Here is a 12,676-nt window from a genome sequence, read left to right on the forward strand (position 1 = left end):
GGGGAAATGACTGACCCGAGCTAAAGGAATTCACCAGCTCCAGGCTAAGGGGCGGGGCGGGAACGAAGCCTCCAGCGCAGGCAGGAAGCGGGCGGAGGCCCACGCGACATGGCCCGGGAGTTGTGGCTCCAGCTGGGCGTTCCGCGGTGGAAGGTTGCAACCCCGCGCTCCTAGCCCCAGCCCCCGCCGAGCATGGCCGGGCGAAGGGAGGCCGATCTCGGCTCGCTGCTGGCGCAGGCCCGGGAGACGTACCGAGGGGCCTTTGCAGGGGCGGACCCTGAGATCGCGGTGTCAGCCCCCGGCAGGGTGAACCTGATCGGAGAGCACACAGACTACAACCAGGGCTTCGTGCTGCCTATGGTAAGGGGGAGGGCAGAGGGGCGGGGCTGGGCTGGGCTGGGGGGGTCCATTACTTGGGCTCTGGTCGTGCCGGGCCCCCCGCCTTCCCCCGCGAGTTGGGCGCAGTAACCCCAGGCACTCCGGTACCATCCTGCTCTTTCACAGAGGAGCGGGGGGTCGGGAGCAGGATCCTCCCTCCGTGTTTCTGCGGCCCCCTGGCTCGCGAGACGAACACTTGTCCCGCGTGTTTGCTACACGGGGCGTCACACGCAGAGAGAGCCACCAAAGGAACCGCCCCTTGCCCCAGAACGGTGGCGGAATAAAGAGCCCCCCCTGCCCCCCGCGAGAATCACAACACTCAGACTTGCTCCCAGTCCCGGCAAAACATTAACTATCAAAACGATCACTCCTGAATTCTTCCCGCTCTGCTACAGCCTATATCAGCACAGTGCTGTACCAACGGGAACCAAGTCACTCGGCTCCGGATGTTGGATTGGATTTTGTTGGAACTGGAAAAGGTTCAGAAAAGGGCAACAAAAATGATTAGGGGTCTGGAGCATCTGCCATACGAGGACGGGGACTTCTCAGCTTGGAAAAGAGATGGGGGGGGGGGGAATATGATAGAGGTCTGTAAATTCATGACTGGTGTGGAGAAAATAAATAAGGAAGTGTTAGTTATACTCATAACACAAGAACTGGGGGTCACCAAATGAAATTAATAGGTAGCAGGTTTAAAACAACTGAAAGGAAGTATTTTATCACATAGTGCACAGCCAACCTGTGGAACTCCTTGCCAGAGGATGTTGTGAAGGCCAAGACTATAACAGGGTTCAAAAAAGAACTAGATAAGTTCATGGAGGGTAGGTCCATCAATGACTATTAGCCAGGATGGGCAGGGATGGTGTCCCTAACCTCTGTTTGCCAGAAGCTGGGAACGAGCGACAGGGGATGGATCACTTGATGATTACTTGTTCTGTTCATTCCCTCTGGGGTACCTTGCATTGGCCACTGTCAGATAGGGTGACCAGACAGCAAATGTGAAAAATCGGGACTAGGGTGCGGGGTAAGAGGTGCCTATTTAAGACAAAGCCCCAAATATCAGGACTGGGCCTATAAAATTGGGACATCTGGTCACCCTACTGTCAGAAGACAGGATACTGGGCTAGATGGCCCTTTAGTCTGACCCAGTACAGCCGTTCTTCTGGATAAAAATCAGGCCTCAGGACAATAAGTCCCCCAGTTTAGTAAACTTACGATTTCCCCCATCACCGTGTAATGGTTTTTGGCCTAGCTGTGGCTATCCAGTGGCAATACTGCCAGACATGCTGGGTGTGTTTGGAAGCACGTGTTTGGAAGCACTTCTTAGCAGCCTCTTGGCCTGGGCTTGGATTAACTTCCCCAAATGAGAATTCTAGGGCATGGGGTGACTCGTTGGAGAAGGTATGAACCATTCGCCTCTTCCTGCCATTCCAGGAAACGAACAAGTGTCAGACAGCAGACTTAGAGCACCACCCTGTGGGCATAGCGCTAAGGAAAACAGCTTTAGGCCAAGATTTCCAACCGTGGATGGCTCCTCAATCCTTTTTTCTGGCATCTAAATAAATGGCCTAATTTCCAAAGGTGGTAAGTGCCCTTCGACTTCCCGTGCTCAGCAGGGCTTTTGAAAACCGTGCCACTTATTTAGGTGCTTAAATATGGATTTAGGAGCCTGTCTTTTGGCAATCGGAGTTGTAATTACAGGCCAGGCCCACATCTCCTTCAGAGCTGCAGTCTCGCCGCTGAGCACAACAGGTAACATGGTCCTGGGTAAATGAGGTTACAAATGGGTTGTACTGCCCTTCCCCTATTCCGAAAGTATGTCCTGAAGCAACCACTGGGCAATTAAACTGCTTAATTCTCCTCCTTTTCTTTACTCACTCTATAGTTTCTGCCTCTCTAACTTTTAATTTGTAAACACGTGTTGATGCAGACAGAGTTTTCTGCCCCTTCTGACTGCCTAGGGCAAATCCTGACTCCAGTAACTTGATCTCTGACTAGGACTTTATTTGGCAGTGGTAACATTGGGAAACCCTAGGAGAAAAAGCTAGTGTGATGCCCTCACTTTCCATAGAGCCTGGGCTGTGAGGATGGCATTTGTGATGCAATGACCTGTCCACTAGCAGCTATTATACTGGTTTCCTACAGGCCACCAAAGAGCTAGCACAGCACAGTAATGTCTTTAGGTCTCCTGCTCTAGGAGGGGGAATCAGTGTTTTTTTAATTTATTCAAGACTGCTTTTCATGTGAACAAACTGACCCAGGGAATAAAATCCTGACCGGGAGGCAATCCTAAGAGCATCATCTCTGCACACGTGTGTAATTCTGCCACTGTGTATAGGAAGGCTGGTATCTCTCCAGGGGCAACGTTAAGGTTGTTTGGGTTTCTTAGTTGCAGGACATGGCAGCAAGGCCATTGCCATCCTTGTGATAAGAGGCACAAAGTGGCAAGCGGTCCATAGAGAGTGGGAAATTCCTGCTCCTTGGGGCTCCAGCCGGCTCCCTATGGCCAGTTTCCCAGTGGGAGCAGGATCCCAGCCGTAATGCCAAGCCCCTCGGATATCTCCGCACTGTCAGTTGCACTGGCTTTCCGGAAGCAGGACGCGTTGCAGGTCTCCCTTATTTCCTTTTGCACTGGGTGGGGTTCAGCCAACGTCTCTCTCTGCAGGCCCTGCAGCTGGGCACCGTGATGGTCGGGAGCCCAAGGCGGGATGGAACGATATCCATCATTACAACCGCGGAGGAAGCAGAGGAGCCCAAAAGGGTGCAGTTTCCAGCTCCGACAGAAGGAAACGCCCTAAGGCCCGGGGAACCTCACTGGGCCAACTATGTGAAGGGCGTGATCCAGCATTACCGGGGTAAGGTCCAAACGCACCTGGGTGGCGTGAGAGCTGCTGGGGTCAGCAATGTTCCTGCAGGCTCTCAGGATGCAGCGTGCTCTGGTTGGGAGGGTGGATGTTACCGTGGGACTGGGACAGAACTAGGAACAACTGTAGCCTCACTTCCAGCTGAACATTAGTGAAACCCAGCTGATCCCTGCAGCTGCTGTTCCATTGGTGTCTTGTCTGTGACTACAAGATAGTGCCTGAAACCCAGGTGCCATCTCTCTGCCTTCACCAGGCAACCTGCCTTCCTGCTCCCAGAAGTGACTGCTCCATGGTGGAACTGGCAGTGAGTAAGGGATATCTTCCTCCACTGCCCTTCCCTCTCCCTGAAGCTGCTGCCCCAGCACTGGGCTGCAACTATAGAGAGACCAAACAGCAGTGGGCCAAGCGTGGTATGAGAATACAGCTTGGTTGTCTGGATTACCTCGTGGGAGCGAGAGCGGAAGAGTTAAAGATGGGCCTTGAACCAGCTCATTATAGCTGTGGTACTCGGCTCCTTGGAGACGGCCTTCACCTGCCTTCTATCCGGTCAGACACAGCCTGATGGCTACTGGCCTTTCTAAATTGGACATAGTTCCCCCAGCCTCTCTCTAATGGCAGCTGCCTCCCATGGGGTGTTGTACTCCCAGGGGTGTCACCAGTCCAAGTCCACTTCATTTTCTGTCTTGTCTTTGGATGGGCTCATTCTCCTTCTCCCCATTTTTTTGTCTCCATTACAGCTGGTCCTCTCCCGGGCTTCAACGCAGTGATAGCCAGTAATGTCCCGCTGGGTGGTGGCCTGTCTAGTTCAGCCTCTCTGGAAGTGGCTACGTATACCTTTCTGCAGCAGCTCTGCCCAGGTAACACAGCAGCCGGTTCATCAGCTCCACAAGCCTGGTGCAGGAGAGAACCTCTCTTCTGGGATCGATCCTCTGTGCCCAGTCCAGGCGCTGGCCAAGAGACACTTAAGGAGATGCTGTGATTCCCGTTCTCCCCTTCACCACCACTGAGAGCTGCATCACAGCCACTGAGCTGCTCCCCCTTCTCAGAGGTGGAGCCCACCCCTTCCAGCAGGGCCCCTCCAGATCCCTGGCTAACTCTGCACAGGAGTAATAGGAACTCTCTCTCTCTCTCTCTGTTGAGAATCAACCAGGAAGTTCTTTGGGTTGGCCAGGGTGGGTGGGGAATGCTCCTTTGGGAGCAAGCGTGAGAAAATAGCAGCACTTCCATCCTTCCCTGTGAGTGTATCAAATCAAATTCTGGCATCCAACATATGGTGACTGGATTAGTCCGTGCAGGCAGGTACCTTGTCTGAGATAGTGGCCAGCACATGTGATGCCTGAGAAGATGACAAATGTGCCCCTCACCCTGGGGAAGAGTGTGCCTAGATTGTGCAGTATTGCACGTGAGTGGGGAAGAGTCCTTGTGAGCCCAGCTGGTATATGATCAGCAACAGAATTAAGCACAGAATATGCTATATACAAGGTTTATACCTCCCTTAAGCTCTGTTCTGAGGCCATGTGCAGGCTCTCTGCAGGGGGGCGAATTTCACCCAGGCGGCAATTCCCCTTTGCTTGCATAGCTGCAGATGTTATTAGCAGAGATGGGTTCAAGCCACAGAATTTGGATTTGGAGTCCGAACTGCCTCAAGCAGCCAGGGTTTTTAGCTGGGAGCGATCTCTAGCTATAACTCCAGCCCTTTTTAAACAGGCAGCTGCAGTGCTGGCTCTGTAATGAAAGAAAGTGAAAATGAGCTTTAATCCCCCCCCCACCATCCCACCCCTGGGTGCCTTGGGCAAGGTGGGAAATGGCACGAAGCAGGCACCATGCTAATGTAGCTCTCTCTCATTTGGCACAGATGATGGGGACTTGGTAGCCAAGGCTCTGGCATGCCAGAAGGCTGAGCACACCTTTGCTGGCATGCCCTGTGGGATCATGGACCAGTTCATATCTGTGATGGGCAAAGAGGGCCATGCGTTGCTGATAGACTGCAGGTCAGGACACAGACTCATAGCTTATCGCACCATTTAACGATGATACTCTGCACTCCTACAGCACCTTTCCTCCGAGGATCTCAAAGTGCTTCCTGATCATCTGCCCACTAAGCCTCATAGCAGAGGCTTGGAGAGGTGTAGGGCCAGACACCCAGTTACATTAAGGCCCCTTTGGACCACTCTGGCAGTGTAAAGGGCTGTGGAAGTGAATTACGCGGAGTGGCATAAAGGGTCCTCGGCCTAAATGAGAATTTGTCCTTGGTCACCCTGTGTGACCTTGAGCAGGCCAGCAGAGCTGGGATTACAGCCCAGGTCTGCCGAATCGCAGTCCTGTGTTCTGCCCACTAGACCACACTGCCTCCCACAGAGCAGAACCGCTGCCTTGTCCCGAGCTGCGCAGTGTAACTCTATGTATAGTGTCTTGCTGGCTGGGCAAGGGCAAGCCGAGCCTGGGGATTTGGACAGCACGTGAGCTGCTCCCCACTGGAACTTGTAGCATCCTGTGACCTTCGGCCATTGACAAAGGGTCACAGTCCCCACTATCCAGTGCCCCCCAGCTTTCCCCACACAAGCCACAGAGATCTTGGGATAGGGCCACAAGATGGCTCCATGGCTGTGGATGCTGGATAGCCTTCCACAGGGTTGTTATTATGGGAATGGAATGACTTGAACTGTAAAACCCTGACAGACATCCTTACAGGATCATGGCCAGTAAACCCACCCTTGGAGGGCCAGGAACTCTGGAGTTACTATTGAACGTTTCCATTGCAGTAGTGCCTACTGGCCACGTGCTAGGTGCTGTACAAACACCGAATAAATGACAGCCCCAGAGAGCTTAAGGTTGAACTGAAGAGCCCCCAAACACCTGGAGTAGTTTATGTAGAGGGTAAGCTCTGTGGGGGGAGGACTAGCGTTATCTGCACATGCAGGCCCTAGTAAAATAGAGCCCTTACTTGGGACTTTGGCTGTTACTGCAATACAATTGGTGAGATGATGAAAATGCAGCATCAAAGTGCCCAAACCACCTTAACTCTGCCCCTTTAGAGATGCCAGCCTCCCAGCTGGGTGGGTGGAGAGCAGCTCTAACACTGCCTTCATTCCTAGGTGGCTCTGAGCCTCAGAGTGATGTCCATGGCCTCGCTGTAATGCAGGCTCCTGAGGGGTGCCAAGGTGGCTGCTCCGACGCAGCTCCCAGCTCGTCAGGGGCTCAGGTGGAAACAGGAAGTCCCGTCCCTGTGACCCTGCTGTGACCTCTGTTCCAGGTCACTGGAGACTTTCCTCTTGCCTTTGACTGACCCCAGCTTAGTGGTTCTCATCACCAACTCCAACGTGCGGCACGCGCTGACAGGCAGTGAGTACCCCACGCGCCGGCGCCAGTGCGAGGAGGCAGCGAAGGCTCTGGGCAAGGCCAGTCTGAGGGAGGCCTGTATGGCCGACTTGGAGGGTGAGTGCAACGTCTTCCTTGGGTTACCAGGACAGTCTGCTGCAGCCTAAATCTTGAGACGGTGTGGGGAGGAGGAGGGACAGTGTGGGGAGCGAGCTTGGTGACTTGGGGGGGGAGGAGGAGGGGCAGGGACTGCATATGGAGTGAGCTTGGTGACTTTGGGGGGACAGGGATGGGGTGGGGAGCGAGCTTGGTGACTTGGGGGGGAGGAGGAGGGGCAGGGACTGCAGATGGAGTGAGCTTGGTGACTTTGGGGGGACAGGGATGGGGTGGGGAGCGAGCTTGGTGACTTGGGGGGAGGAGGAGGGGCAGGGACTGCAGATGGAGTGAGCTTGGTGACTCTAGGGGGCAAATAGAGAAGTGAACTCAGAAGGTGCTGGCCGCATGGGGCTCCATTCCAGCTGGTGCCATTTGGAGGCTCCAGGCCATGGGTCGCGTTTCAGTCCAGCCTTGTGCGTCTCCAGCTGCCCGGGCCCTGCTGAGCGAGGAGGTGTACCTGCGTGCGAGGCACGTCATCGGAGAAATAGAGCGCACCTCCCGGGCGGCGCAGGCGCTGCATGCTAAGGACTACAGGACGTTCGGGAGGCTGATGGTGGAGAGTCACAACTCCCTCCGGTACGGGCGTCGCCAGCCCCGCTGGGTAGGGACACTCCAGCCGGGGGTAGGGTAGCAATAGCTCTCAGGGCCCAAGGATGGGACACAAGGAGAGCAAGATGGACAGCTTCAACCATGAGATTTCCCATGCAGTGTCCTACCTAGTCTCTCCCACCGCTCACCGTTCCAGGGGGGCGGGAAACAGCCTGCAATAAGTGACGGACTTTAGGAATAATTGCAGAGAAAAGCCTGTTCTACTGCCTCGGCGTTGGTCGGTACCAGAGGATTCAGAAGGCCTCTGCCCCTGCTCCTCAAGCATGTCCATGGCCAGTTACCAATACCCCTACCAGGATCCCAGCAGCTGGGCCTGCACTTTGAGAGGCTTTGCCCTTTCCATTTTGGCTAGCAAATGAATGTTTCTAGGACTGGCCCTGAAATTGGACCTCAGGAGGAATCAAACGACTCTTCCATCTCTCACTGCAGCCAGGTGCTAGAGGGCTGGGTGTGTTAGGAATGTGTGTACAGGGAGGCAGCCCTGGCAGGCTGCCCAGACTCTGCTTTCTGGTTCCCAGGGATGATTATGAGGTCAGCTGTCCTGAGCTGGATGAGCTGGTAGCTGCAGCGTTGGAAGTCAGTGGGGTTTATGGCAGCAGGATGACAGGCGGAGGCTTCGGAGGCTGCACAGTCACGCTGCTGGAGGCTGGAGCAGCAGAGGAAGCTCTGCAGCACATCAAGGTGCGTAGCCCTTCTAACGCCATAACTCTGGCCTCAAGCCTGGCCTCAGGACTTGCAGCGCAGAGCCTGGCTCCACCAGTGTGAGTGGAGAATTCTGACCAGGCAAGGTCGAGGCAGAGGAGGATGAGGCCCATGGAAGGTGGCTGAAAAGGCTGCTTGATCAGGTTGGGATAGTGAGACAGACAAGTGTCTCCAGAGAATATCCCAGGAGAGTGAATAAGCAAAGTGACACGTACCTGGAGACCCTGCCTGGAGGACTTGGATTGGTAATGGGGCTATAGGACCTTTGGCTCACTAGGGCGCTAGTCTTAATGTAACCGTCTTACTAGTCCCATCAGATGGCCGTACCGAAGTGTATATGAAATGAGATGTGGTCGGGGGCCAATAATGCTCAGTCTGGCAGTAGCTTCCCTGAATACATTCTGATTGTGTGGCCCGTTGCATTAGCACGCAGACTCTGTTGGACTCTTCAGTGTTTGCTTCTCCTTTTGTCTCCTAGGAGAAGTACAACGGCACAGCTACCTTCTATTTCACCATGCCTTCAGATGGGGCAAAGGCACAGCCTCTGTAAGGAGTGACTTCCCTTCCTGCATAGGGCTTTCTGACTCAGGGTCCTCAATGCTGTCCGAGGAAAAGTCCTGAGCCAGCTGCCTTCCCACTTCCTCCTGGGGGAAGTCAAACATGACTAACTTCACAATGGAACACAGGGAAATGTACAAATCTGCGCCACTCAAGTAATAAAACTAATTTTGCACAACAGTTCTGCCTCTTGACTTAACCATCTCAATCCAAACCACTGGAGACCATGTTCTGATCGCCAGATTACTGCGGTGGTCTGGGCACCGTGTAGTGGCAGTGTACTAAACTTCATGCAAGCCATTACTAATTACTGAAGGGAAGCATAGGGATTAGGATTACCGAGGGCCATGTGCCACGTAGCCCAAGAGAAGGAGTCACTTGTATGCTGGGAGCAGGTACATCCTAGCCCCTGTAACTCATCCCTTGCCAGCTGGCACAACTGCCAATCTTTACCTCTGAATTTTTGCAATAAAAGGGGCAGCCAGACTATAGAGAAAATTGTTTATTAAGTGCAATATAAAGCCAGGTGGTCCAGAACACCTGCGGACAGACTCTTCCTTGGTACACACCGGAAATATTCATGTGCCAACAATTGTACTTATCTCATGAAAGCTACAAAAAAGTGGTTATGTTCTATTGTGGCTCTTCCGTACAAACCTTTTAAAAGGGCAGGTTGTTAGAATTGGGATCAGCCAACAGGCTGCATTCTGCCCCAGATAAACGGAATTAAATCTTTGGTTACAATTATTGTATGAACTCTCCTGTGGCAGCGAAGCAGGGTGTTATAACGACAGTACAAAGCACTGTGATGCACAGCGACGGGAGGCTAGAGTCAACATGGTGTGGTGTTGGTGAAGTGCCACTTTAGCTGAAAATATGTCCATGTCTAGGGGAAAAAAAGTAGTGGCCGAGAGCCCTGGAATCCAGGAACTGAAATAAGGCCAACTGGACATTCATTCAGTAACTAAATATTGCTAATGGGCTGTGTAAAACCACATTTGGTTTAGTTTCTAACAGACCAGGCTTCTTGTATTTAGATCAAAAACTAAATTAGCCCCAGTTCCCATCTAGGTTTAGGACAGGATGGTCATGCACAATGGGGAGAACGTGTGTATATTAATCACACACACACACACACACACACACACACAGGGGTCTGGCTCACATGGAAATCAGTGGCAAAATTCCCATTGAAGCCAGGTGCAAGATTGAGCCCTTGAAATGGTCTGTCCTGGGAGCGCTCCCTGGTTCTCGAGGAATGGCAGAGAAGTTCCATAGTCTGCTTTAATAAAACCAATGACACCTCCAGGGAATAAGGGCAACTATTGTTTTTGTTCCACAGCCTTTGAAAACTGGCCTTACCCATGAAAGGGGGGAGCTGCCGTTCTTACTAGGAAGTTTCCCAAATGCTCAGGAGCAGCTCCCCTGCTAGTTGGCTGAGGGTGAAGTTGAACCAGTCCACGCTCAGACCCCTTCAGAGCCAAGTGTCAAACAAGAGGCAATTCAAGAGCATTTCTCAGTGGTAGATTTCAACGGTGGGTCCTACCATCCCCATCTGACAAATATGCCACATGGCACCAGGGTGTTAAGTGTCTTGCCCAAGCTCAGGGAAGGAGTCAGTGGTGCAGCCGGGGCTAGAACCCCCTAGGGGTTTTGCCTCCCAGTCCACATCTCTAGCTTTTGGCCCATGCTGCCTCAGCTCTTGGTTAGCCAGCTAACGCTGTGCAACGGCCTGGAAGGGCTTAGGGGGAGATTTTCAACAGCATAAATAGGAGCTGCCCAATTCCCACCGACTTCCCATGGGAGATGGGTACTTAACTGCCCTTTGGGCCTTTGCAAATCTCCCCTTAAGTCTTTAGGTTAATAGCCATATTAAACATCGGCACAGCTGGGTTGGATGTGTGGCTATGGAACTGAGCGCACAAGCCCTGCAGTTAGTACTGTACATTATCATCAGAATCGCTCGCTTCAAAGACACCCCCCTCGGGGAGAAGGTTGGGAAGTGAAATGTACGAACGAGTCACCCCGCTGGCATAACAGTGCAGTGTTTGCAGAGGCATGTGGGACAGAAAAGCGAAGCTCCCCCTCCCCCCACCCATTGCCACGAATGCCCTAGGGAAAGTGAACATACAGAGATTCCAGCACCACTGGGTTGGGAAGTAGTAGGGAGGGAACTCAGCAAAGGGTATGGCAAGATGCTAGGATGCCTCATCGACCCAGAAGCCAGACACACAGCAATAACGCTAGTAAAGGCTCACTGGACAATGGTCAGACGCATGACAGCCCCTACTGCCCTCAGCCTTGGGTAGCAGGACCATCGGAGCGACTTGGTTCATGCAGCCGCAGCCTTGCCACCAAGCGGTAGCCATGCACGGCAGGGTTCCAGTACAGCTCTAGGCCCTGATGTGGTCTGAGAATGGCTGATGCTGGGGAAAGAACTACGGGGCTGAGGCTAACAGTTCATCCACTGTAAAGGAGAGAGACAGTCCTGCCCCCACTTCTCTCTCTGCTGTCACCTTGTAGTTACTGGGTGACAGTGGAATGTAATACACTACAGAGAGTATTCTGGGCAGGGGATCAAAGGCCTTTACAAGTCACGCAATGTTATCTGCCTAAGCTGCACTAAAGTTCCACTGGGGGGAAAGTGACACCGATAAGGATTTGGGGGTCTTAGGTTTATAACCAAGTTGGTCTTTCAAGAAAACAAAAATATTACCCGTTTCTAGTACACTTCTTCCGCTCCTACGCCACTGAACTAGCCATTCTGATTCTTCCCTTGTAGGCCTCCAGGCTTTACTTGCCCTTCGCCCAAGTGTGTGCTGGAACTACAGTAAGACTGGACTGTTGTAGGCTTTGCAGTACACAAGCTCCTCGATCTGGGATGATTGAGAGGGGTGGGTTGCTGTACTGCAGAAATCAACAGTGGAGGATTTAGGTACTGATCTAAAGCCCATTGAAGTCACTGGGTGTTTTCCCATTGCCTTTGGATCAGGCTCCTTAACAGGTCTCTGCTATGACAAATGTTTCCCAAAAGCTGTGTGTCCTTAATGCTCATTGTAGATCTCATCTACTTAGGTTTCTTTATAAAATAATAAAATATATTTATATATACGAGGAAAACTGTACAAGAGTTAAGCAAAATTGCATCATAGAGCATTGTGGGTAATGCTATGCAAATGAAGGCTATAATTTGTTACTGCAGTACCACACATTAGCAGCAGGGGGCTTTACACAAACAGGTGCGGTAGGCATGCAGCCATTACCCTGACCATCTACATTGCAACACAGGCTCATAAACCATAGACCTGTGCACATTTGCAGAGCACAAGGGAGTTGCCTCCCACTGGTGAAACGAACAGGGGGAAAAGCAGGTTGGAAAAATAAAAATGACCATGCATGACAGGTAGCACACAAGGCAGAGGAGGAGACGGACATTTAAATACAGACCAAAGCCCAGTGCAATCAGAGTCCCAGCGGGAGGCCAGCGGTGTGAGAGTGGGTAGGCAGCACATACACACAAAGTCAGCCGGTAAGGATTATACTACACGGGACTCCACAAATGGCTGGCCAATGACCCTGCACCGAGAAGCCGCTGCGACAGACCACTCAGTGGAGATCCTAGGCCGGCCAGCCCAGAAACGGAGAGCTCCAAATGCCAATCACACGCTTGCCACCCCATCCGCTGACTTGCCGCCTCCACGGCGGTGGGCTTCAAAGGAATGACCAGCGCGTCAAGTGCCACTGCAGTTCTATGCCCAGGTGGGGTTGGGTGGGCACGGCAGCCCAGAGCCTGGAAGCTGACCATAGCATGAGCCCGCCCGAAAAGCTCTGCAGTCTGAACACGCACACCCCTTTGGCAGCCGCTCCCCAGCTCAAGCTTCGAAGAACTGTGTCTCCAACTGTTTGGTGAGTGTTCCGCTGGACATCATGGTCCTACTGACGAACTCTTTGGTGACCTGCTTGGTGAGGGTGCCACTGCTCTCCACCCGCTGGGTGGTCATCAACATGCCATCTGCAACAAGAGGACCAGGTCAGCCATGGGCATGACGGCCTACATGAGGTGCTGCCCTGGCTCTATCCCGGCTGGACTG

At 52.9% G+C, this 12,676-nt stretch overlaps 2 protein-coding genes across 6 annotated transcripts in view; one reads left to right on the forward strand and one right to left on the reverse strand.

The window, feature by feature from the left end:
* Positions 1-7: 7 nt before the first annotated feature.
* GALK1 (galactokinase 1) lies at positions 8-8,765 on the forward strand. The gene is made up of 8 exons (XM_044982382.1): positions 8-360; positions 3,044-3,233; positions 3,980-4,099; positions 5,098-5,233; positions 6,496-6,677; positions 7,142-7,292; positions 7,844-8,006; positions 8,506-8,765. Exons 1-8 carry the CDS (start codon positions 193-195, stop codon positions 8,575-8,577), a joined length of 1,182 nt encoding a protein of 393 aa, XP_044838317.1. The 5' UTR covers positions 8-192; the 3' UTR covers positions 8,578-8,765.
* A 307-nt stretch (positions 8,766-9,072) lies between these two features.
* Positions 9,073-12,676, reverse strand: part of ITGB4 (integrin subunit beta 4) — a 55,639-nt gene continuing 52,035 nt past the window's right edge. For all 5 annotated transcript variants that reach the window (XM_044982366.1, XM_044982368.1, XM_044982365.1 and 2 more), the window contains one exon: positions 9,073-12,597. In XM_044982366.1, the coding sequence (XP_044838301.1) occupies positions 12,458-12,597 (140 nt within the window). In that variant the 3' untranslated portion in view covers positions 9,073-12,457. The remainder of the gene's footprint in view (positions 12,598-12,676) is intronic.

The sequence above is a fragment of the Mauremys mutica genome, chromosome 12, assembly GCF_020497125.1.
Source record: "Mauremys mutica isolate MM-2020 ecotype Southern chromosome 12, ASM2049712v1, whole genome shotgun sequence".
Lineage (NCBI taxonomy): Eukaryota > Metazoa > Chordata > Testudines > Geoemydidae > Mauremys > Mauremys mutica.